The sequence below is a fragment of the Bos javanicus genome, chromosome 8, assembly GCF_032452875.1.
Source record: "Bos javanicus breed banteng chromosome 8, ARS-OSU_banteng_1.0, whole genome shotgun sequence".
NCBI lineage: Eukaryota > Metazoa > Chordata > Mammalia > Artiodactyla > Bovidae > Bos > Bos javanicus.
Genome location: NC_083875.1, coordinates 111382445 through 111409428, shown reverse-complemented (window position 1 = coordinate 111409428; position 26984 = coordinate 111382445). Strand labels below are relative to the sequence as shown.

The 26984-nt window shown below is 45.0% G+C and overlaps 1 protein-coding gene across 1 annotated transcript in view; it reads left to right on the top strand.

Annotated features, from left to right (window-relative positions):
* STOM (stomatin) overlaps positions 1-26984 on the top strand; it is a 33367-nt gene that overhangs the window by 3921 nt on the left and 2462 nt on the right. Inside the window, exons 2-6 of the mRNA XM_061426736.1 lie at positions 11988-12091; positions 13798-13870; positions 15040-15122; positions 18198-18401; positions 19600-19734. Coding sequence (XP_061282720.1) covers positions 11988-12091; positions 13798-13870; positions 15040-15122; positions 18198-18401; positions 19600-19734 — 599 coding nt within the window. The remainder of the gene's footprint in view (positions 1-11987; positions 12092-13797; positions 13871-15039; positions 15123-18197; positions 18402-19599; positions 19735-26984) is intronic.

Genomic DNA, 26984 nt, shown 5'->3' with positions numbered 1-26984 from the left:
GTAGATTAGCCTTGAAGTTACTGGCAATAACAGGTCTGTCCTAAAATATCAGACAATGAAAATCAGATACCAGCCTTGCCTAGTTGTAAACATGCATGGGTGGTAAGACTGTATAGATAGCAAAATGAGGGTGGAATCTAAAATTCAGAGATCTGAACTGAGACCTCAGTAGCATCACTCACCACCTGGGTCACCTGGGGAAGTCCCTCAGTCTCCAGAGTCGGTTCCTCATCTAGATGTTGAGCGTCGTCTTTCTGTACTATCTAGCTTCCAAAGTTTGGGGTATCAAATGAGAACATTTTTGTGAAGGTACTTTTGAAACTTTAAAATGTAAATTACTAAGATATTATTTATTGGGGACAACAGAATTAAAAAGTTAACAAGAGCTTAGTAATTATACAGCAAATTAAAATTTATGGACAAAAAGTGTGAAAGTCCAAGAAAGTTTAGGACTCTGACTTATGTCCCCATATGTGGTCTGTTTCTCCTCCAGGGACAGAATCCCCAAGCAGGTTGTTAGTCTTGATGTTTCTCTATGGTGTGCAGGTCCCAGAAGGTAATTCAGTTAATATAAAGTTTATTCCTATGTACTGTCAATAATTACCTTACAGTTCTGATCATAATAATGGCTACTATTTACTGAACACTTCCTAAGTGTCAGGCACTCTACATATTTTCGCATATGAGATAATAACTATTCTCTTCCCTCATTTAGTGAAAGTGAAGTTGCTCAGTCGTGTCTGACTCTTTGCAACCCCATGGACTGTAGCCCACCAGGCTCCTCCATCCATGGAATTTTCCAGGCAAGAGTACTGGAGTGGGTTGCCATTTCCTTCTCCAGAGGATCTTCCTGACTCAGGGATTGCACACAGGTCTCCCGCATTGCAGGCAGACACTTTAGTGTCTGAGCCACCAGACTCTTTTAAAACTTTTCACTTTCCTAAGTGTCAGGCACTCTGCATATATTCTCATATGAGATAATAACTATTCTCTTCCCTCGTTTCACTTCCCTGGTGGCTCAGATGGTAAAGTATCTGCCTACAGTGGGGGTTCAACCCCTGGGTCGGGAAGATCCCCTGGAGAAGGCAATGGCAACCCACTCCAGTATTCTTACCTGGAAAATCCCATGGACGGAGGAGCCTGGTAGGCTGCAGTCCATGGGGTCGCAAAGAGTCAGACATGACTGAGCGACTTCACTTTCCCTCACTTTACTAATAAGAAAGTTTAGCAGTAGAATGGAACTCTTAACAGCAAAACCCCAAGCTTTTAGCCACTGCTTAGCTACTCAACTTCAGTTGAAGAATTGGAAACCTTAAGAGCTAGTTCCCTTATGTTTCTGTTTTCCGTTTTTTATTTAAAATGATGTTGCCCTCCAAAGACTTTTATGAGAAAAACTCAGTTATAGATACTTTAAAGGGCTTCCCTTGTGGCTCAGCTGGTAAAGAATCTGCCTGCAATGCGGGAGACCTGGGTTTGATCCCTGGGTTGAGAAGATCCCTGGGGAAGGTAAAGGCTACCCACTCCAGTATTCTGGCCTAGAGAATTCCATGGGCTGTGTAGTCCATGGGATCGAAAAGAATCTGAGCGACTTTCACTTTTCACATTCACTTAAGATGTCTAGGGCTTCTTCCCTGGTGGCTCAGACAGTAAAGAATCTGCCTGCAATGCAGGAGACTCAGGATCGATCCCTGGGCCGGGAAGATCCCCTGGAAAAGGGAATGGCTATCCACTCCAGTATTCTTGCCTGGAGAATCCCATGGACAGAGACCTGGCAGGCTGCAGTCCATGGAGTCACAGAGTCGAACACAACTGAGTAACTAACACTTCAGATGTCCAAGTGAAAGAGCTAGGGGGAAAAGAACTGAAGAAGTATAAGGGTTTTGTTCTACTTAATATATTTCAGGCTCAGTCTAAATCTAATTAAGAACATCAATCTTTCCAGACATGGGTCATATTCAGTCCGTACCGTCCCTGAATTCTCTAACCTCATGGGTGTAAAGGGCTGATTTTAAAAAGAGAAAAGGAAAGAAAGCATTTGGGGAAAGCAGTATGACCACTGCTTTGGGACAGAGGATGATTCTGAATTGTGTGTGTGTGTGGTTGTTGTTTAAATAACACGGGTTTATAAGTTTCACGAGTAAAACAACATTGTATTTCTACTTCTATCTACCTCTCCTATTACCTGCTCACCACCAAAAATTGATGAACTGTATTCTGGGATCTATATATGCACATGTAACTTCCATTTATCTTCTGTAATAGCCTTTTCGTCTCTTCCCCACGGAACAGCAGAATCTGGAAATGCCCTGGAGGTCCAGTCATTAGGACTCCTAACTCTTAGTGTTCAAGGGCCCAGGCTCAGTTCCTGGTCAGGGAACTAAGATCCCACAAGCTGCATGGCGCAGCCCCAAAAACAACAAAAAAACAAAAACAGTAGACTCACACAGCTCATCCAACAGCTGTTTACTTAACAAATGCTTGAGCACTTGCTGTATGCTAGGTGCCCTGCGTGACAGCTCACGCGCTCTTCACACTGACCCTCTGAGGAGGGGCTCTTTTTAGCCCTCTCTTTAGATGGTTGGACGAAAGCACAGAGTTAAGACACTTGGAGAGAACACACAGCTGATAAGCAGCAGAGCCAACTCTGAAGCCACGGTGCTGTACTATTTTAACAAGGCCAAAAGTCGGGAAAAGACAGACATTGAGTAAGATAGTTACAAACGTGAAAAATGGTATTTCGAGATGGTGAAGTGCTATAGATTCGCAGAGGGAGTCCTTTTAAAGACTCAAGTGTTCAAATTTGAAATTACTGATGATACTCTCACCTATTTTTTCTCCTCTTTTATGGCTAGAAATACTCAAATGAAGGAAAGCTGCAGAAAATCCTCAAGATGCTTGGGAAATAAAATACTTACACTTATTTAATTTCTGTATTCTTTTTGGGCTAAGCACAGCATTCCCTTTATTTCTTTTTTTTTTTTAATTGCAAATATTCCTTTAAGGACTAGACTGTTTCCTTACTTCTCACGGTAAACAAACTCCAGGTTTTATGGTTCCGGTCGCGTAGCGCGCCGTCAGTACTGGTTCTTTCCGTCTAGTATGTGTGGGTTTATGACAGGCAGGGAGGGTTAGTCTTTGGTCCTGATTTTAACTTGATACCATCTGGCCTGTAGCCAGTCCAGCCCAGAGAATAATTTCTTCCCTAGAGGTTCTAGGATACGGGCATTCAAAGAACCATCAACCATGCCTAATTAAAATAATCATTTGAAAGATGGATTATAGAGTGCTCTCGTTTGCTTTCAGAGCTTCTGCCCCGTGAATTGCAAGTTGCGATCATCAGTCGAGTAAATGCCATCATTTTCTCAACAGACATTTGTGGATACCCTGCTGTGCTAATCTGCCTCCTCCCCGCTCTACCTGTTTTCGTCTTTCTCTCTATAGGATGCTGCCTGCACTTTTGTTGTTTCTCTTCCTTCCTCCGTTTCTCGTATTTGCCTTTTCTATACTTCCTTCCCTTCTGTGTCTCCTAAAATCCCAGTCGATTGAAACACACAGTTATTTAACTTTTGATTAATTGAAGCACGTTTGCATCGCGCGTTATCTGCCCTTTGCTTGTTTCCCACCTTGCGCTCTTACTCAGCAGATCTTCCAAAGACCTGTTTCAAACAGTATAAGGAAAGAGAAACCGGTTCTGTGGAAAATATACCCTTATTTGAAAAGTTGGAAGAAAGAGCCAATGTCTTATTTAACTTATGATTTCCTCTTCCTCAAATAGATGAATATGGTGTACAACAGGACTGGGTCGCATACCCATGGACCCAATCTGGCTGACCGCCTGCTTTTGTCAGCCCCACAAGCTGAGAATAGTTTTTATACATTTTTTTAAAAAGAGGAAGATCTGAAAATTATAGAACTCAGATTTTAGTGTTCATAAATTACACTTTCCTGGAACTCAGCCTTGTCTCCTCATGTATGTGTAGTTTGTGGCTTCTTTGGCGTAGTATTCACTGGTTGTAACAGACTTTATGGCCAATAAAGCCTTGTGTTTATTCTCTGGCTGTTTATAGGAAAAGTTGCCACACCTTGACTTTGAATCTCCAGTGAGGCCGAAAAAGAACACCTGTATGCTGAATAAATATGCTTTTAAGAAAAACTCAAAAAATGCCAAGACCTTTCATTTTGACCTACTGTTACCCCTTAAAACTTGCTGTTAGAACCAGATAACATGTTTTGAGACTAAATTAGCCAGGCTATCTTTCATGATCCAAGCAACACTGTTCTTGGCAATTTCTGATACGAAGTATTTCACCGCATTCTGGGAAGGAGAAAGGAAAAAGTCATGCTTTCAGTCTTCTCTCTCTCTTAGTCGCTAAGTCATATCCGACTCTTTCGACCCCATGGACTGTAGCCTGCTAGGCTCCTCTGTCCCTGGGATTCTCCAGGCAAGAATACTGGAGTGGGTTGCCATTTGCTTCTGCAGCTTTCAATGTTGGTATTTCAGTATTCGCTGCCACACCTCTTCTTTCTGTGTGAGTAATGTGTATGACTTAGTCAGATTTTCATATACGCCAGAAGGTATTTACTTGAAGAGGAAATCCAGTGTCTTTTGAACTTTAGAACAGAGTCACAATAGTAAACAGAATTGATCATTTCACATAATTTCTAGTGGTGACAAATTTAATCATCCTTAAGGAAATTGGCTGATATGGGATCATGATCAGCATGCAGTGCTCTGATATTATGCATGTTATGATCTTGAAAAGACTGTTTTGCTCCTTGTCTGGAAGCCAACCCAACAACAATTGCTCTACAAGTTGGTTTTGTTCTTTTTTTTTCCTCATTTGTTTCATGGTTTTGTTTTGTTTTTTTTCATTTGTCTCTTCCCAGAAAGTCTTTTTCTTTAGTACTTTGGTACTCTGAGAGGAATATTTTATGCCTACTGTATAGATTTTTATAAATATGAGAAATAATGTATATAAGAAGTTAGCTTGTGGCTGACATGTAATAGGCATTCAATAAATGTTATTGTTAGTATTCATAAAAGATACCTCCAGAATGAGAGAAATTTAAGAATTGTGTAATTTCATCTTTTCAGCAAAATTAGTTTACACTATGAAGATGTATAGAAGTTTTACTACAAGTATATTCAAAACAACTGAGTTTCTAATTGAGAAAACTGGACACAGCCTAAATGTTCATCATATGAAACAATGGAATATTATAATAATAAAGGATATTTAATTGCATCTTTTTAATAATAAAGGATACTTAATAAAGGATATTAATAAAGGATAATAAAGGATAAATAATAATAAAGGAAAGGATATTAATAATAATAAAAGATATTTCCTGATATGAAAAGATGTCCACAGTATACAGGAGGAAAACAGATTTTAAATTATTACATATACCACTATATCATTTTGGGGAAAAGAGAAAAAAACAGGACAGAAATTTACAGGACATATATATCAGTTCAGTCGCTCAGTCATGTCCGACTCTTCACGACCCCATGAATCGCAGCACGCCAGGCCTCCCTGTCCATCACCAACTCCCGGAGTTCACTCAGACTCACGTCCATCGAGTCAGTGATGCCATCCAGCCATCTCATCCTCTGTCGTCCCCTTCTCCTCCTGCCCCCAATCCCTCCCAGCATCAGAGTCTTTTCCAATGAGTCAACTCTTCGCATGAGGTAGCCAAAGTACTGGAGTTTCAGCTTCAGCATCATTCCCTCCAAAGAAATCCCAGGGCTGATCTCCTTCAGAATGGACCGGTTGGATATATATATAGCAAGGCAGAAAATAATCACCATCTAGAGATAATGAAAGAATAGATCACTTTTTCTTTCCTCTGTTCTGAACTATAAGTTTGATATAGTGATAATATCTTGCTTTTAAAATAAAGTAAGATTTTTTTAAATGTGTGCAAGTTTCTTGGAAGAAAGCCTAATGGAATGCTCAATTAAAAAATGTTAATGTATGGGCTTATATCTATTTTCAAAACCTTGCTTGGTCAAAAATTTATTCTAACACAGTTTTCAGGAAAGAGTTTGAGAGTAAAAAAAAAAAAAAACTCTAAACCGGGCAAAAAGTGTTTACAACCACTTATCATGGGGTCCCTGACCTTTACAATTGTCCCTACCCAGCAATATCAACAGGTATCTCAACCAAAATATCTCAGAAATACCTATTACTTGTTATTTGTCTTTTAACCTCATAAAGGTAGGAGGGAGGATCCAGTCCTCAAGGTAATGAATGGGAATCTTGGAGGAAATGAATGTCCTACAGTTTGGGGGGAGTTACTGAGGATTTCTTTTCCCCTTGACTTGTAGTAACTGTAGATGATTAAGGGTTCAATTACAGCCTGGAGTTTAAACCTCACCTTTCCAAGGAATGTGATTTTATACATCTTTTAAAGCTATAACCAGGTGGGGAAGAGTTTCAGGGTGAAACAGTGCTGATTCCCCAGAGTGTGTGCTCAAATTATTTCTAACTGAGCCTTTGAAAAGTGAAAGACCAAGCCCAGTTTTCTGAAAATCCACTTAATTTCTTCTTCCTCTTGATTGGCAGTCAAATCCCCTGTACTCATCTGGTATTAATAATTCATTCATAAATGAGCTTCCTGAAGGTCTTTGACTCTCCAGGCCTAGCCAGTCAGGCACAAAGTGAGGGGAAAATTAAGTAGTTTCAGAGGTTTTTGTCAAGAAGGGAAAAGGTGCCTGCTGCTACGTGCTGCTAAGTTGCTTCAGTCGTGTCCGACTCTGTGTGACCCCATAGACAGCAGCCCACCAGGCTCCGCCGTCCCTGGGATTCTCCAGGCAAGAACACTGGAGCGGGTTGCCATTTCCTTTTCCAATGTGTGAAAGTGAAGTCGCTCAGTTGTGTCTGACTTTTCTCGACCCCATGGACTGCAGCTTACTAGGCCTCTCCGTCCATGGGATTTTCCAGGCGAGAGTACTGCAGTGGGGTGCCATCGCCTTCTCCAATTTTTTTCCCATTATTTGTGGTGGAAATAGAACACTTGAATAAAATAGGAGAGGGACAGAAAACTGTCATCTGTGTTTATTGAGCAATATTGCCTCAATCCTGGGAGGCCAGTCTGATTATTCAAGACACAAAGGTTCAGAGAGGTAAAGACCACACAAGTAAGAAGTCACAGAGTTGAAACTGGAAATTCATCTTACAAGGGATTCAAATGCGTAAAGAAATTATACATCCAGCAGGTAAGCTAAGAAGTGTTTTATATCCTCTCTCTGGGAGATAACTGTGCTAGACATTGAAAATATAAACATAAAAAAGAAACAGCCCTGCCTTCAGGGTGTTTATCGTCTAGGATGTTGAGAACACAGAGCTTTGCCTGGAGTAAGGGAATCTTGGAGCAGTGTTTGAGAAAGTACCAGACGCTGTCAGATAAGTTTTTGTGCCCCATCTATTCCTTGTTTGAAATTCCTTTCACTTTGGAAACCTAGGCCTGAGCCTGGCAATGAGCCTTGAGACTGTCTTTTGCTATAAATAGCCACAACTGGAATTAAGAGGACTTCCTCTGTAAGAATATGAGATTTCATTCTCAGAACTCCTACCATGCTTTTCCAGTTTGGAGTTTGTCTTGAGGAGTGCTCCAAACACAACAGCTTCTTTAATAAGGATTTTTAAATTATTATTATACAGAGGCAAAGGGTCAAAGAGTGAGTTGATTTATAACATGGGCTTTGGAGTGAGATGATCTATATTTGAAGCCCAAGTCCTCCATTTTGTGTGACCTCGGGAAAAATGTTTTTTCAGTGACTTCATTGGTATGGTACTTCAATTCAGTTCAGTTCAGTCACTCAGTTGTGTCCGACTCTTTGCGACCCCATGAATTGCAGCACGCCAGGCCTCCCTGTCCATCACCAACTCCTGAAGTTCACTCAAACTCACGTCCGTTGAGTCGGTGATGCCATCCAGCCATCTCATCCTCTGTGGTCCCCTTCTCCTCCTGCCCCCAATCCCTCCCAGCATCAGAGTCTTTTCCAATGAGTCAACTCTTCACATGAGGTGGCCAAAGTACTGGAGTTTCAGCTTTAGCATCAGTCCTTCCAAAGAAATCCCAGGGCTGATATCCTTTAGGATGGACTGGTTGGATCTCCTTGCAGTCCAAGGGACTCTCAAGAGTCTTCTCCAACACCACACTTCAAAAGCATCAATTCTTCGGCGCTCAGCTTTCTTCACCATCCAACTATCACATCCGTACATGACCACTGGAAAAACCATAGCCTTGACTAGCCGGACCTTTGTTGGCAAAGTAATGTCTCTGCTTTTCAATATGCTATCTAGGTTGGTCATAACTTTCCTTCCAAGGAGTAAGTGTCTTTTAATTTCATGGCTGCAGTCACCATCTGCAGTGATTTTGGAGCCCAAAAAAATAAAGTCTGACACTGTTTCCACTGTTTCCCATCTATTTCCCATGAAGTGATGGGATCAGATGCCATGATCTTCATTTTCTGAATGTTGAGCTTTAAGCCAACTTTTTCACTCTCCTTTTTCACTTTCATCAAGAGGCTTTTTAGCTCCTCTTCAGTTTCTGCCATAAGGGTGATTTATCTGCATATCTGAGGTTATTGATATTTCTCCCAGCAATCTTGGTTCCAGCTTGTGCTTCCAGCCCAGCATTTCTCATGATGTACTCTGCATAGAAGTTAAATAAGCAGGGTAACAGTATACAGCCTTGATGTACTCCTTTTCCTATTTGGAACCAGTCTATTGTTCCATGTCCAGTTCTAACTGTTGCTTCCTAACCTGCATGTAGGTTTCTCAAGAGGCAGGTCAGGTGCGCTGGTATTCCCATCTCTTGAAGAAGTTTCCACAGTTTATTGTGATCCACACAGTCAAAGGCTTTGGCATACTCAATAAGCAGAAGTAGATGTTTCTCTGGAACTCTCTTGCTTTTTCCATGATCCATTGGATGTTGGCAATTTGATCTCTGGTTCCTCTGCCTTTTCTAAAACCAGCTTGAACATCTGGAAGTTCACGGTTCACATATTGCTGAAGCCTGGCTTGAAGAATTTTGAGCATTACTTTACTAGCGTGTGAGATGAGTGCAATTGTGCGGTAGTTTGAGCATTCTTTGGCATTGCCTTTCTTTGGGATTGGAATGAAAACTGACCTTTTCCAGTCCTGTGTTCACTGCTGAGTTTTCCAAATTTGCCGGCATATTGAGTGCAGCACTTTCACAGCATCATCTTTCAGGATTTGAAATAGCTCAACTGGAATTCCATCATCTCCACTAGCTTTGTTCGTAGTGATGCTTTCTAAGACCCACTTGACTTCACATTCCAGGATGTGAATGGTATGGTAAAGTGAAATTAAAAACACCTAACTTCCCAGGGACTTTGTAAGGAGTAAATGAGATACATGTCTAAAGTAATTCAACACAGTGCAGGAAGTATAACAAGCCGCCTAAAAAGGCTGCTGTGATTCGTATCTGTTATGACAGCACCTGACCGGACTTCTCTCCACAAGTGGCGTGTGGCCTTGCTTGAAATCTCTCACTGAATGTGTCCATGCCCCTCAAAGAGATAACTTAGAAGCCTCCAGGGTTAACTTGGATCACTTGTAGAACATTTACCTCACACCATGACACAGGATCAGAAAACTAAAGTCACGCATAACGAAAGGACTCGTGAGGGACTTGCCTGGCCGTTCCTAAGACTCCACGGTTCCACTGCAGGAGGCACAGGTTTGATCCCTGGTTGGGAAGATCCCACACGGCACGGCCAAAAGCAAACCAGACCCAAGTACTCATGTATATTTCTCATCTTTCATCTTGGGTTTTGGAGCACTTGACCTGGATGCTCACATGTGTCTGTCTTTTCTCTGTGCTCCCAGCCGTCAGTCTGCTGCTTTCTTGACCTCCTGTTTATTCGGAACCTCTTCTCGCTGCCGTCTAAATTGCTCCTCTGGTCTAAGGAATCACCCATACCTGGCCTGCCTCTTCCTCTCTGGCCCCCTCTCTCCCTCTCATTATTAAAACAGCTCCTGGAAAGACCAGCCTTCCATGCTTGAAAAGAACAGGGATCTATCCCTGAGCCTATTCAGGCCCTCTGTCCCCCACAGAAAGGAAACCAAGAACCAGGAAGACAGCAGATACAGAGAGTAGGAAGCAGCTCAGGAAGAGCAGGGGGATTTCCAGGATGGCAGTGAGAGGCAAGCGGAGGGAGCCCGAGAATCGATCGGTCCAGACGAGGCTCCGAGCTGCTTCCTCAGCGGGCGAAATGGGTAGGATACCTGAGCCTGCGCAAAGGAGGTGCAGACAACTGAAGAGAGTGGAGTCGTTAAGCACACCGAAAAGTACGCAAAAGAAGAGGACAGTGACTCCAGAAAAAAAATCAGTAAATTGTATGAGTGAAAACAAATTACGCCTCACTGCACGGCTTAGCTCTGAATCATGGTTGCATATTTATGAAATATAAAATTTGATATTTTCATGCAATTCCAAGGATAGGTGTCTTTATGTGGTGGGGGAGGGTTAGGAAGTCAACAGATGAAGCTTAAAACTGTAAAAGCAATAACAAAACCCGTGTGTTCTTTAGAAACAGGTAAGTCAGATACCACAATACACAGCTGAAAGAGCACTTGCCTTGAATAGAAGAAATCGGAAGAGGTGAGCAGAGGACTGCCCTCTTTTTTGCGCTCGTCTTGTGGAACTATTTGACTTTTTTAACTCTGTGCAAGTGTAATTGATAAAAATTCCTTGACCCCCTGTAGCTCAATTGCTGAAGAATCTGCCTGCAGTGCAGGAGACCCAGGTTTGATTCCTGGGTTGGGAAGATCCCCTAGAGAAGTAAATGGCAAACCACTCCAGTATTCTTGCCTGGAGAATCCCATGGACAGAGGAGCCTGGCAGGCTACAGTCCATGGGGTTGCAAGAGTCAGACACGACTTAGCAACTAAACCACCAATTGATAAAAATAAAACTGAAACAGAAAAGGCACAAATGCTTAGCAACAAAGCCTGAAAAGGAAGCTGAAAGAATAATACCTAGAAGGGAAGGAAATAGGTTGCAAATTTTATTTATTTACTTTGAAAAATTTGCATGCACAAAAAGGGTTTGGAAGAATATTTATCATCTTGGAATTGAGTAATTTTCCCTTCTTTTCTATACTTTTCTAAACTATTTGGAGTGGGACTTGTATTAATATTATCTTTGTGATCAGACAGAAAGCTACTTCAGGAAATTCCCTGATGGACCAGTGGTTAGGACTCTGCACTTTCAGTGCCAAGGGCATGGGTTCAATCCCTGATCGAGAACCTAAGATCCCACAAGCCACACTGCACAGCCAAAAACAGAAAACCCAATTTCACGTTACAGAAAACGTAAAGTGTTAGGAATGTAGGAGGAAAACCATGTACAAAGATGTTCATTATAGCATTTTCATAATAGTAAGAAAGCAAAACCAACATGCGCGGTAAGCTGTGCGTATGCCTAGTGAGATGTTTTACAGATGAACCTAAGTGAGCTCGTAAAGTATATCATGATTTTCACCTTTAATTACGCTGTACCCTCAGCTTAAATGGCTTTTCCCTCTGTCCCCTTCTTTGTCACTGGTTTTTCCTTAACTGTCACATCCCGCAAGAAGCCCCTCTAACAGCTGCCGCCACTGCCTGCCCACCCTGCCCACCCCCCGCCCTGGTTTCACCTCCATTCCAACGGTGTGGTGTGACTTGCTCCTATTCTTGTGTTTTCAGAATGTTCTGAACAGACGCTGTATGTTAGCGCTTAGTATTGTAACGATGTTGCACTGAACTCCACCTTCTTGGTAGTTGGGTATGGATCGTTGTGTCACTTCGTCACACAGTAAAGATCAGGGGAGGAGCACTTGCACTCAGGGTTTTATGTGGACTCGATGGGCAAGTCCATGTAAACAACTGACGTTCAGTGAGCGGCGAGGATGAAGATGGGGCTCATGCTAAGGACAGTGGTAAGAACTGTATGTTTTTCTGTTTCCACAGATAGCCCCAGTACAGGCCTCGGTGTCTGTGGATGGATTTTGGTGGCTGTGTCGTTCTTGTTCACGGTTATAACTTTCCCAATGTCAATATGGATGTGCATAAAGGTAAAAAAGATTTCATTCACATCTGGAACGGGGTCAACTCATAAGTACATAAGCCCATGAAGGGTGTATGTGTGTGTAAGAGAGACCATACTGACCTATAATTCTTTTCCCTTCATCTCTTGAAAAATTTACTGTAGCCACCTATTACAGTGGGATTTTAAGACTGCTTTTCAGGGACTTCCCTGGTGATCCAGTGGTTAAGACCCCACCTTTCAATGAACTGGGGTGTGGGTTTGATCTCAGGTCAGAGAACTAAGGTCCCACATGCCTTGGGGTGTGGCCAAAAAATAAAAAATTTTCTTTAAAACAGACTTCTTTTCAGCCCCTATCCAGTCAGCCCTTCCTGTGGGTTAAAGTAAGGATCACCACCTAAAATTTTCTGGAATCAGGGATGCAGGCCAATCCTGTGAGAAAGTCCTCCAGAGTCAGGGTTCTGAGGTGTGGCTGCAGGCACCACTGTTCACTGTGTGACCTTGGCCGAATTTCCTCACCTGTCAGATGGGAGGAGTGGCAAGGTCTGTCTCATGGGGCTGCTGTGGGGGTTAAATGAGCTACGTACTCAACACAACACCTGCCGCGTGGTTACTGTACCCCCTGTGCTGGTGTTTCTTCTATAAACTTATTCAGTTCAGTTCGTGTCCGACTCTTTGGGACCCCATGGACTGCAGCACGCCAGGCCTCCCTCTCCATCACCAACTCCTGAAGTTCACCCAAACTCATGTCCATCGAGTCTATGATGCCATCCAACCATCTCATCCTCTGTTGTCCCCTCTCCTCCTGCCCTCAATCTTTCCCCAGCATCAGGGTCTTTTCCAATGAGTCAGCTCTTCACATCAGGTGGCCAAAGTATTGGAGTTTCAGCTTCAACATCAGTCCCTCCAATGAACACTCAGGACTGATCTCCTTTAGGATGGACTGGTTGGATCTCCTTGCAGTCCAAGGGACTCTCAAGAGTCTTTTCCAACACCACAGTTCAAAAGCATCAGTTCTTCGGTGCTCAGCCTTCTTCCCAGTCCAACTCTCACATCCATACATGACCACAGGAAAAACCATAGCCTTGACTAGACGAACCTTTGTTGGCAAAGTAATGTCTCTGCTTTTTAATATGCTATCTAGGTTGGTCATAACTTTGCTTCCAAGGAGTAAGCATCTTTTAATTTCATGGCTGCAGTCACCATCTGCAGTGATTTTGGAGCCCAAGAAAATAAAGTCTGTCTCTGTTTCCACTGTTTCCCACCTATTTTCCATGAAGTTATTAATACTGTGATAAATGACAGTCACTTACATATTCCTAAAAAGATAAAATATGCTCTAAGAATTTTCAGATTAGTTACTATTATAATTTAAGGAACCAGAAGACAAGCTATAAGGCTGTTAACTTTTTTCCCCCTGTGTTGACAATTCATGAGTAATTGAATAACATTGTTAACAGCTGAGGAGTGAAGTTGTGAATTTGCTTTTGTATACTCTTTGTATACTATCCAGATTTTACTCAGTGAATATCTACTGCTTTTGTAATCCACAAAAAAGTACTTAATTCTTGGTTATTCTGGGAGGGGTCACTAAACATTAACATGTTGCCTATAGCTGTTATCTGGTGTTATAAACATCTCACCTATTTAGAGGAGAAATATTATATTTCAAAAGCTATGCATGTAACTACTTGTACTCCTCATGTTAAATTATGATTTGTGTTTTTAATCTAGATCATAAAAGAATATGAAAGAGCTATCATCTTTAGACTGGGTCGCATCTTACAAGGAGGAGCGAAAGGACCTGGTGAGTGCTTGCACTGTTGGTCTGGAAAGCAAAATGCATCCTTTTACTGATGTGATTTCCTTCATGAAGGTCTCTGTTGACTTAGAAGACTTCTCACAGCAGAATTTGTGCAACAATAGCAGTACGGCCTACCAGAAATTACCCTTTCCTTCCCGCCTCTCCCCTCCCCTTCCTATTTGAGTTGATAAGATTATCTTTAGGCCAGAAATAGCTGCAGCTATCGAAATTTGAGTGTGAGAATCCCTACTGAAATAAATGCTTCCAGTCATTATTTTCGGCAAACTTCAGTTAAGCTCCCACTGAGTTCCAGGCTCTGAGAATTCAAGGGACATGAAAACAGAGTCTCTGCCACCTTTCTGCCTGGTGGTGGGACGCCGGCAAGGAGACAGTTGACAGTTACAGTCCCACGTGGTCAGTGTTATGTCAGGAAGTCACAGGTGGCTGTGGAAGCCCAGAGAAGAGTGTCGGCCCCAAGTAGCAGGATGCTTTCTGGAGGTGACATCTCGGCAGGAAAAGGTGAGAACTGGAGGAGAGGTATCCCCGGGATCAGAACGTGTGCAGAGCCATGCAGAGAAGAGCACTGTAGGCTCAGTGAACTGCAGGCAGCCCAGCCGAGCCGGCGTGCAGGATGAGAAGAGGGGGGTGGTGAAGAGGTCAGCAGGGACAGGTTGTGCAGGGTGTGGTACGGCTTGTTTGTGGGAAGCAAACTGGAAGAAACAGCAAGATGGCATAAGAAGCAGTTGCATCGGTCTAAGTGAAACGGGGAGTTCCCTGGTGGTCCAGTGGTTAAGACTCCAGGCTTCCACTGTAGGGGGCACGGGTTCAGTCCCTGCGGGGAACCAAGATCCCACATGCCGTGTGGGACGGCCAAAAAACAATGGTAAGTGAGAGCAAATGGGTGACAGTAAAAGCGGAGTGAGGAAATGCAGCCCACAGGTCTCGAGGGGACGGCTGGCTGTGGGGAGAAAGCCGCGGCGTACAGGGTGCCGTCCCTGGCTCCCAGCGCACCCACTCGGGGGTCCAGGGTGCCGTTCCTGGCTCCCAGCGCACCCACTGAGACGCCCTGCTTCCTTGCGGTTAATCGGGTTGATCCTGTGAGAAGGAAGGGCACGGTGAGCTGATGAGTGAGGAGCCGGTGTGCACTGACCTCAGGTATGTCTCTGTTGCAGGTTTGTTTTTTATTCTGCCGTGCACTGACAGCTTCATCAAAGTGGACATGAGGACTATTTCATTTGATATTCCTCCTCAGGAGGTAAGGTTGTCGTTTGCTGTGGGTGACTGAGCTGTCCGGGGCCTGGCGTGGAGAGGCAGCGGGGCCAGCGGCCACAGCACAGCTGGAGAGCCCCTCTGCCCTCAGCGGTTTCTGGCCCTGTGACCTCCAGCAAGTTCTTTAACTTCTCTTTATGCCCGCATTTCCTCATCTATAAAGTAGAGGTTATAATAGCAGGACCTGCTCTATAGAGTTCTTGTGAGGACTAAATGAGACGCTCTATGCAAAGTGCTTAGAGCAGAGGCTGATAAGTAGTCAGCGCTGTGAAAGTGCTTATTATTATTATAAACGTACTGTAGCGTCAGTGTAAGCATAATTCACCATTACCACTGTCATCAGCGCTCTCCCTACCACACTTCTCTCTGGGTTTCTGATAGAACATTCCTCTTACAGTGCTTGACAGTATTCTGGGTAAACTGGTTAGAAGCCAAAGAATTAGAGACTGCCCATTTGGTATTTTAGATAAGAATATGATATTTTATATGAGTAATTATTTCGTGCTTTTTCAAAGTGCCTCACCGTTGAAGCTCACAGCAGAATCCCAGAAAGTAGACAAGAATTCCTCCCGACTCAAGGACAGGGCCAGGACCTTCAGAGTCCCGGGTCAAGGCTTAGCTGTGGGACAGCTCCATGCTGAGTGCATCCTACGTTCGTTCCGTCCCAGCCCTTGACACAGTGATGGCCATCCTGGCCCTTGTGTCTGAGGGGGCGTCATGACCATCACAGGTAGAAGGCCTGAGAAGCAGGACCAAAGAGAACTGCTGGTGTTTGCTGGTCAGAGGCCAGGCCCTCAGCAGAGCGGTGGAGCCTGGTCACAGAATCCAGAGACCAGCTCAGAAGCTTCCCTGCTGCTCCTGAGCCAAGCAGTCAGTGAGGCGAGACTTTGTAATCCACACGTATGTAGTGACACCAGAAATCGTTTTACCCGTAAAAGCAAGACTGAGAGCACGTCTGTATTCTCTGTGTGGAAGGTTGACTCTCAGAAGGAGCCCTCTGAGGGTAGCAGGGAGTTCTGGCACTTTCCTCTGTAAACACAGCAGGCATCTGGCAGGGTCACGGCAAGCCTCTGCCTTCCAGCTGCTCCCTGAATGCAGAGCGGTTTGAAACTTGGCAAGCAGTCCTTTTTCTGATCCCCTGTGAACTTGTTATGAAGGAAGATAAACACTCTGCCTACAATAATCAGTAGATAGAGAAGCTGCAACTTTACAAAGCTCCAGCCATGGCAGAGTCTCCATGGCAAGAATTCCTTTAGAAATGACCAACATTTTCCATCACATCATGGGAAAAAATTAATTTTCACACAAGATGGTAATATATTATGTATCTATTTACAAACTCCCCACTTCTCCTCCAAATTTGAAGTATTTTTATGTTACTGAGAAAAAAGAATTAACTCTTTTTATGCCTGGCAGAACTAAACAGCTATTATCATTTTTATGACTTTTTCCCATGTACATCTTTACATTCTCAAAATGGCTTCACTTGCAAACATCTTTTTTGACCTTCAAAGAAATTTGCTTAGAATTGGGCAATATTAGTAGCCCCATCTTACAGATGAGGAGTCGCTAAGTCAAACAGCTGAAAGCCCTCGCTGGAGGTCCCTGAGGAGGAGCTGGCAGAGCTGGGACTGTAGTTGAGGCCTCCTGACTCTCCCCACACTGCTCCTCCCACAGTCTAGTCCTTCTCCTGTTTTACTGACTACCTGCTGTGTATCAAGCACTCTGCCAGTGCTACAGATAAAAGGACAGACTGCCTTCAGGAAGTTCATAGTCGAACAGGGAGGCAGTGGTGTCAATAAATCACGTCACTGCAGGGACTGGGTGAAGGAATGAGTGTGTGACTCTGCCGGGAGGGTCAGGCAAGTTTCATAGAGAAGAGGACACTTGAGCTGTGTCTTAGATGCCGTACCCGTCTGACGTTGTGGGGAGGAGAGATGAGGGGGACCCCCTAGCAGAGGAACGCCTGCAGGGAGGCCCGGGACAAGGAGCGCGGTGCATGTGGGAGCCCCACATCGTCCAGTGGAGGACGTGTGCAGGAGTGGGGAGGAAGGAGGCCAGAGGACAGGTATCAAAGGGCTTTGAACCAAACCAAGGACTCTGCCGTTGAACGTGACAGGAAGCACTGACACACTGGGTCTGTGTCCTGTAACCATTTTATGAAGCACACTGTAAATATGCTTTCACCCTGACATCGCCCTGTGAAGAGTTCAGTTCTTTGGTCCCAGTAACACTGCGCTGCTTCAGGCTCATCAGACACAGGCTCTCTGGCGCCCCCGCCCCTTGTCACACATTGCTGTCTGCCTTGGATACTCTCACTCCATCCTCAGAAAATTATTTCCTTTTTCAAGAGTTAGTTCATGTCTCACCTCTGCCACCTGCAACTGCCCATCTTTGTCCCTTAGAGCGTCCCTTGATTCCCTGACCTCCTTGAAAGTAGGAACTAAGTGTTTTTCATGCCTTTATCCCTGAAACCTAGCACAGTGCCAGCTACTCACTGTGACTAAGTCTCAGTATGTGTTGAATGAGCAAATGAGTGAATGGAATTAATAGTAAACGAAAGTACTTTATTAAAATTTTTAAGACATAGTGAACATCCTGATACTTGGCGGTCTTAGTCCCTTGCGGTCTCTGTAACAAATTCGGTGGCTTATAAACCAGATATGTAGTGTTCACAGTTCTGAAGTAGTGCTGGTGAAGACACCAGCAAATGTGGTGTCTGATGAGGGCCTGCCTCCCCATTCCTAGATCACTGTTTGTGTCCTCACTTTATGTCCTCATGTAGTAGAAGGGGGAGGGGTCTCTCTGGGGTCTCTTTTATAAGGGTGCTAATCCCATTCATGAGGGCTCCACCCTCGTGGCCTCCCAAAGGCCCCACCTCCAAACACCAACACATTGGGGATGGAGTTTCAACATGAATTTTAGGGAGATGCAAACATTCAGTCAATAGCACTTACTAAAAAAATCAGCTCTTACTTTAAGACATTCAGTGGGATCACAGTCCTTGCAGCCTTATTAAAGGGGAGGCTGATGGACTTCCCGTTGCCTCCCTGCGTCGCAGATCCTCACTAAGGACTCGGTCACCATCAGCGTGGATGGCGTGGTTTATTACCGTGTGCAGAACGCTACTCTGGCCGTGGCAAACATCACCAACGCTGACTCAGCAACCCGTCTCTTGGCACAAACGACCCTGAGGAACGTCCTGGGCACCAAGAACCTTTCCCAGATCCTCTCTGACAGGGAGGAAATCGCACACAACATGCAGGTGAGGCGGGCACTGCTGGCGCAGCTCAACTGCAGGTTTGGGAAGAGGAGTACAGGGCCCATGGGCATTTGACAACTTTTCATTAAGTCAACTTGGAGAATCACTGGCCTTTTTTTCTTCATAGAAAACTCTCCCCAAGCTTGATGGAGGGGGATTTTTTTCATATAAGTAGGTTATAGGTTAATAACACTCCAATGCGTGCATTGTTTTTAAATTCCCTCCAGTATAAATTTTTTTCCCCAAAGTTAGTGTTAGCCTTTTTCTTTTAGCATAATAGTTCAGAGGCTATTCTGCAAGACAGGGCAGGTATGGCTGGAGCCACGTTCTGTGCGAGTCCTATGACTTTGTTTGTAACTCCTGCACTTTCCAATCTTGCCTTCATAACAGATGATGAATCAAATCTGACTTGGTCAAAAAAAATCAGGTACCATCACCTGAACTGTTGCTGTTTGTGCAGATTTCTTTGGTCTCTTGTGATGCCCCAACAACCGTATGAAATGGAATAGTGTGATTTCACTCCTCCCGTTGTAAAGGGAGGAGGTTGAAGCACAAAGAAGTAGCCTGGCTCGCACAGTCCCATTAGCTCAGGAGTTCTCTGGCCACCTGTTTTAATAAGTGCAGTTTTATTAGAATGCAGCCACACCCATTGATTGGTATATTATTTTCCATGGCCACTTTTAATCTGCACAGCAGAGTTAGTTGCAACAGACACTGAAAATCAGTAACCACTGTCTCCCCTTTAGGGCTTCCCAGGCGGCACTAGTGGTAAGGAACCCGCCTACCGTGCAGGAGCCGTAGAGACGCAGGTTCAGTTCCTGGGTCAGGGAGGTCCCTGGAGGAGGGCATGACAACCCACTCCAGTGTTCTTGCTTGGAGAATCCTATGGACAGAGGAGCCTGGAGGACTACAGTCCATTGGGTCGCAAAGATCTGGACACGAATGAAGCGACTTAGCAGCAGCAGAAGGAATTTAGCTCTTTTAGAAAACGTTTGCCAACCCACATTAGCTTATTAGTAGCAGAATCAAGAAAACTTCCCAGTAATCCAGCCTCCCACTTCAGCCTGCATGCCGCCGTGGCTGACTCTCTCTGCAGCCCTCCACCAGCGCCTCACCCACTCCAGATCCCAGTGAACACAGCTGCCTTAGGCTCCTGAGCGAGGACTGAACATTTTCAACCTGCCTTCTGTCTTCCTAACAGTGTACCCTGGATGATGCCACTGATGACTGGGGAATAAAGGTGGAGCGCGTGGAAATTAAGGACGTGAAGCTGCCAGTGCAGTTGCAGAGAGCCATGGCTGCAGAGGCAGAGGCGTCCCGGGAGGCCCGAGCCAAGGTACCTTTGTGTTTTTTGTGTGGTTTGTTTTTCCTGTTGAGTCTTCCTTTTTAAATATACAATGTAAACATGCTGGTTGTAAAAAATCCAAATAGTCCCAAAGTAGCAAAGATGAAAGCTCTCCTCATCACTTTAAATCATATCCCCTCCCACCAGAGGCCACTACTCTTACCAGCTCAGTGTATATGTTGATACCCCCAGATTTTCATTGGGGTTTATTGACTAGGCTGTCAGTCTGCTGGCCTATTTTACAGAAGTAGGGTCACAGCACATACTGTCCTTCACCTTGCTTTCTTACAAACCGCACCTCCTAGGAATTCCAGTACATAGATAGCTGCCTGGCTCTGTTAGAACTGCGTACGCCCTGCGTTATTCTCCCAGCCCTCTGTTAAGGACACACCAACAGTCTGACTTCAGAGTGAACGGCTGTCCCATCCCTTCCTTACTTTTGTCTCTTTCTTCCTTTTCCCAAGTTGTTCTTCCTTCTTACAGTTTCCATCTTCCTTTCTCTCCTCTTTTTTTTTTCCCACTTCTTTTTCCTTGATGTCTGATTTTTTTCCCCTTTTTGTCTTTTTTTTAAATCATCATCCCTGACTGTGTCTTAACCCTGCATGGGTGTGTGACATCCATGGGAGGTGCTGAGGGAATATTTGTGAATCTGGAAAAGAAGATATGTTCAAATGAGTTCATAGGGATGTCTTACCAAACCCAAGGGTAGGAAGTAGAGTCAAGCCTCACCAGAATCAAAGCCAGAGACCAGAAGGCAGCCTCAGGGGAGGCAGGCATTCCACATCCTGGGCCTCGCCTCGATGCAGACAGCTGGAGGGGAGAAGGTCTGGTTCTCAAGTGCGTGTGTCTCCCGGCCGAATGCTGTGGGAAGCAGACCAGCCCCCACCCCAGATTCACTTCAGATTGACCCAGCTTCGATCAAAGATCTTAAAAAGGTCCCACACCCCCTCACCTGTGAATAGATGGAGGAAGAGGGACAGTCTTCATAGGAGCAGTTGCTGTGGACATGACAGATCTCCCAAGATACCAGTAGCGAACCAATTTGTTGTTGTTAGAAAACAGTAGCAGCTGGTGATAACTGGCTAACCACAGAACCCTGCCCTTCTGTTAGGATGCCCTGTAAGCTACAGATGCTGCTGCTGCTAAGTCGCTTCAGTCATGTCTGACTCTGTGTGACCCCATAGACGGCAGCCCACCAGGCTCCCCTGTCCCTGGGATTCTCCAGGCAAGGACACTGGAGTGGGTTGCCATTTCTTTCTCCATTGCATGAAAGTGAAAAGTGAAAGTGAAGTCGCTCAGTCCTGTCCGACTCTTAGTGACCCCGTGGACTGCAGTCTACTAGGCTCCTCCATCCATGGGATTCTCCAGGCAAGAGTACTGGAGTGAGTTGCCATTGCCTTCTCCAAAGCCACAGATGGGTCACTCTAATTTTTTAGCCAGCACCAAATAGATGCATTTGACACACTGCATCCAGAATGTTTCACTAACCAGAACTTTTAGATTTTCCTAATGTGTTAATTGGGCTTCTCAGGTGACTCAGTGGTAAAGAATCCACCTGCAAAGCAGGAGACTCATGTTTGATCCCTGGGTCAGGAAGATCTTCTTGAGAAGGAAATGGCGACCCACTCCAGTGCTCTTGCCTGGAAAAGCCCATGGACAGAGGAGCCTGGTGGGCTGCCGTCCGTGGGGTCGCAGAGTTGGACGTGACTGAGCGACTGAACAACAGTGGGTTGACTGGCACTTCCGACACTGCAGGGCCCTCAAGTATTTTCTCTCCAAACCATGATATTTTATTTAGAAGATTAAATTGTATTTATGAGAATGATATTAACTATGCCTCACTATAATTTAGTTATTTTGAAAATGAGGGATCCCTTTTACCTAGAATCTGTCATTAACCAAAAGCCCCATTCCCAAACCACGTTGGAATAATATAATTTATCATACATAGACGATATAGAATATTGGCACCCCAAGGGTCCTTAGAGATTATCTTCTGAAGGTGACAAATGCTGCCTGTCCCCCTCCAGCTCCCATGCCCGTCGTCGACCACAGCGCTGCTTTCCACTGAGCTTGGGCTTGACCTGAGAATGCTGCTGAAGCACTCTAGGTGTGCGTGCGGGCGAGCTAAGTCGATTCAGTACTACCTGACTCTTCGCCACCCTATGGGCTATAGCCTGCCATACTCCTCTGTCCATGGGATTTTTCAGGCAAGAACACTAGAGTGGGCTGCCATTTCCTCCTGCAGGGGATTTTCCCAGCCCAGGGATCAAACCCATGTCTCTCGTGTCCCCTGCACTGGCAGGCAGGCTCTCCCTCCAGCGCCAGCTGGGAAGCCCTGATGCACACTCGGTAACCACCCACAGCTGCTTGAAATTGGCCCTGAGAACGAAACGCATTTGCCATTCCCACTATTTTGACAAAAATATCAAACCCCAAAAAAGTGATGTGATCTCAAAATCACACAGTTGATTAGTGACTGTGGAAATTAAGATTTCTTGTGCTCCTCACTGCCTTCTTTCCAGGAAGGACTGAGCCTCCTTTGCAAACATTCCACCAGTTAGGAAAGAGCTCCTGACTTCCCTTTATAAGAAAAAATAAAGTCACTTAGGATTCTGAATTACTGGGCTCTCACTGGATCTGGCTGTCTTTAAGGGTGGGGTTCGGAGAAGGCAGTGGCACCCCACTCCAGTACTCTTGCCTGGAAAATCCCATGGACGGAGGAGCCTGGTGGGCTGCAGTCCACGGGGTCGCTAAGAGTCAGACACGACTGAGCGACTTCCCTTTCACTTTTCACTTTCATGCATTGGAGAAGGAAATGGCAACCCACTCCAGTGTTCCTGCCTGGAGAATCCCAGGGACGGGGAGCCTGGTGGGCTGCCGTCTATGGGGTCACACAGAGTTGGACACGACTGAAGCGACTTAGCAGTAGCAGTAAGGGTGGGGTTAACACACAGAATCTCAAGGAGTCTTAATTCTTCCATAGAGTCCAGTTATCCTACAACAACCACAAGGCCCAGTATTCAAGTTCTCAGAGAAATAGGGGTCACTGTTTCTTAAATAAATTGCAAAGGAAAAGGTTGTAAGAGTCTTATCGACTAAGAGACTTCAGAGAAAAATTCCTCAAGTTAATTAGCCTGAAATGCAAACTCATGTCACAGGCAGATGCCACTCTAAACATTCACTGTAATGGGTTTAAACAAGAAAGAAAAAAAAGATCCAAGTGTGGGGGAGGGGGAGGTCTCGGTGGCGAGAACACGCATTGGTGCGACAGCTCTGGAGCGTCTGGCCACGTGGATCTGAGCGGAATGCATGCTTGTTTCCCAGAAGACGTGTGCTGGAGTGTTCAGAGCAGCACTTTGTAGTACCCCTGACTAGAGATTATCCAGACATCCGCTGCTAGCTGAATGGATAATGGTTGAAATGAAGGCTTCCTACACTGCAAAGAAAATGAGCACATTAAGTGCTCACAAGCGTCATTTGAGAGAAAAGTTACAAGAGGACAGATTCTCCTGAACTGTTATGTTAGCAGGACCTCTTTTAAGGTTTTCAGACCGTGACTGGAAATGTAATATCTTTTGTGCTTGCAGATTCTCCCTTTTTTCCTTTGTCACGATTCTCAGAAAAGTGCCTGGCATGGGCTTTGGGCTTGCACCTCTGGACCTAGTTGTGTGATAACTGAGCGGGTGGAGTACAGGACGCAGGTGGCCTTTCCAGCCCTTCCCTCAGAGCAGCCCCCTGGGCCGCAGGAGGAGACAGCAGGACCCTTCCACAGGCCTGAACTCACCAGCTTTGACATTGCTGCTGCTGCTGCTGCTGCTGCTAAGTCGCTTCAGTCGTGTCCGACTCTGTGCGACCCCATAGACGGCAGCCCACCAGCCTCCCCTGTCCCTGGGATTCTCCAGGCAGGAACACTGGAGTGGGTTGCCATTTCCTTCTCCAATGCATGAAAGTGAAAAGTGAAAGGGAAGTCGCTCAGTCGTGTCTGACTCTTAGCGACCCCGTGGACTACAGCCCACCAGGCTCCTCCGTCCATGGGATTTTCCAGGCAAGAGTACTGGAGTGGGGTGCCATTGCCTTCTCCGAGCTTTGACACGATGCTCTGTGAATAGGAAGTGTCGATTGACGGGGCTCCAGGCTTCTGGCAGAAACTTCGAGTGCCTGGTTTCTAAGACCCTGCCCACAGCACCCGCTTGGCTTGTATTAGACACGGCTAGGGTATTGTGTTCACATCTTTGGCAGCTCACTCAGACCAGCTTTTCTAGTAACAAAATGTGTGCCCAGCTGGGTGGGTCTGGCTTCCCAGCCAAGAGATGGTGTGCTGATTGGTAGTGGGAGCTGAGCTATCTTTGCAGTTGATCTGTGTCCAGACAGGGGGGAAAAAAAAGCGCCTTATTGGACATCTGAGCTGACGGGAAAAATCAGAGCCTGCTGTGCCCGTGGCAGGGTCAGCTTGTGTGTTCTGTCCAGGCCTTGCCTGGGAGACAGTTCCCAGAGTTCTTCTCAGTGTGGCTGGCACTGGGCCCTTCCCACACACTTAGGGGGACATAATGCTTTAAAATGCTGATAAAGTCCAGTTTTTTTGTTTTTTTTTTTTAATTCCAGTTTTTATCCTCTAATCTGGTCCCTTCTTCCAGTAAGGCTCCTCTGTCTTACCTAATGCACAGCACAGAACCCAGACACAGCCTGTGCCCCTCGCGTCCCGCCCAGTCCGCCCCACACTGTTGAGTCTCAACAGCCCATTTCCTTATCCGCCCACACCACTGGTGACTGACACCAGGTTGCTCCGAAAGCTCTCCTCCGTCTCTTCTCATACTGATGCTCTAACATCTGGTGGAGGCTTTTCTCTAACTCTGAGGCTTCCCATCACCTTCAGGATAAAGACGAACACCTGGGTCCCTGCTGCCCTTCCCGCCCTCCTGTTCACCCCCCTCCCCGTCCTGTTCAGCCCCCCCAGTTCACCCCCACCTCCCCTTCCTGTTCACCCCCACCTCCCCCTGCTGTTCACCCCCACCTCCCCCTCCTGCTCACCCCCCTCCCTATTCACCCCCTCCCCCACTCACAGTTCACTCCCCCTCTGCCCTGTTCGCCCCCACCTCCCCCTCCTCCTCACAGTGCTCACCTGCTTATAGTTTCCTGGAACACTAGGTTTTTTTATACTGCAGTACCTTTTCCCATGTTCTGCCTGAAATAGTCTTTCTCACCTTAGTCCAAACAGCAAGGCCTCCACCCTCTATTGTTCCGCTTCATTGAGGGCATAACCCCACCACTTCACCTTTGGCAAAAACTGCTTTCCTCTTCCTGCCAGCTCTGGGCCTTGTACCTGCCTCAGTCAGCATTTGTCACATTGGAATGAAATGATCTGCTTCCGAGTCCATCTGCCCTGCTTGGCCAGGAGCTGAAGGGCGTGGAGGAGTCCCTCCTCTACCCTAGCCCCTTTATAGGTCTTGACACCCGGGAGGCCCCAAAGCTTACTGTGTAACTGAATGAAATTATACTGGTCGTAAGACCATTGCTTTCAATTCTCATATTCACAGAAGTATTGAAAACCTCCAGCTGTAAGTTGTAGATTTACCAGCCTAATAGTTTTTTAGGATCTGTGCAATAGTGTTTGCAGTCTTATTTCCCCTAAGAAATTCCCTGTGGATGTCATAATTGTTATATGTTGAATAAATACTCATACTTATGCAGTTGCATTGAAATAAAAATTTAGCATAAGAAGAAAAAAAAAACCATTAATATTTTGAGATTCCTGTGAGAACAACCTAACTATACTTTTAAGAGGGTTATGGCATCTTTACACCTGTCCTCCTAGGATTAGGACTTAGGAATAGCTGCCTTGATTTGGCTTCTGAATCTCTTAAGAATCAGGGCATAGGTGGATCCAAAAATTAGGTCTGGTCACTCGCCCTTGCTATGTAATTAGCCTCTGTTTATACACTTCAACACTAATAGACCTCTGTCTTCCTTACAATGGTCCCATGAGGTCGGTGCTTTCCCATTTTAAGAATAAGAAACTGAGGCTCAGAATGTTAAATAACCTTTCTGAGGACATTCAGCTAGGAAGGGTTAGGTTTGCAATTTGAGCTCAAGACCACCTAAACTCTTGGAGAAGGCAATGGCAACCCACTCCAGTACTCTTGGAGTCGGACACGACTAAGCAACTTCACTTTCACTTTTCACTTTCATGCATTGGAGAAGGAAATGGCAACCCACTCCAGTGTTCTTGCCTGGAGAATCCCAGGGACGGTGGAGCCTGGTGGGCTGCCGTCTATGGGGTCGCACAGAGTCGGACACGACTGAAGTGACTTAGCAGCAGCAGCAGCAGCAGCCACCTAAACTCTAAAACCCCTGCCCTCCCCACCTCTCCAAAAGCCTTCAAGCTTTGCTCACATAACCCCTCAAAGAATTCAGAAAATCTGTGTGTCCCATCTCACATTTTAAATAGACATGTACATTTTTTCATTTTGAATGTGGATATTTGCCAAACATATAAGTCCTGGCATGTTTTAAATATTGACATTTTGAGGTAAAACTGTTAACATCATTCATTTTAAATGCTTTCTTTGAAATTTAGGTAACAATGATTCCATTCTCTATTTTATAGAATGATGAGAAAATAAGCTCTTTTAATAGTTAGGAATTTTCATTTTTCGTTTTTCTCCTTGAATTTATATTTTCATTTCACATCCCTACAGAGTCCTTTCCTAATATATTTTGTTATGAATTATTTATCACCCTTCTGAAACACATCTAGTATATAAGTTAAAATACTTCGAAGTTTTCTCTGCCTACAACCAAGGGTCTCAATGAGATGACTGAAGAATGAGTTCGTGTCTTGTCGACGGCTCTTACTTATCGCTAGAATAGGCAAGATTTGGCATCGGTTCTCTTATTTTTCGTTTCTACAAGTATGAGAAGTAAGAATCTTATTTATATAAATAAGTAGATGGAAATGGAAGGGGTTTTTTTAAATACTTTTATACAATACTTAGCACTCCCTCTGAATTTATGTGCTGAAAAATCCTATGACTTTTTTGATCTTTCATGAAAAATATTTTTAATTATCTGTCAGCTTGCAGTACAATAAGGTCCTCTTCCCTTTCTTTGAAATCAAAGAATTGAAAATCTATCTGACTTGCAAAAGGCTTTGTATCCAGTCATTTGGGTCATTCACTTTCTCAACTCCTACACAGAATTCTGAATTTTCCCTTTGTTTGACGCCCTGGAAATGGGAGAAA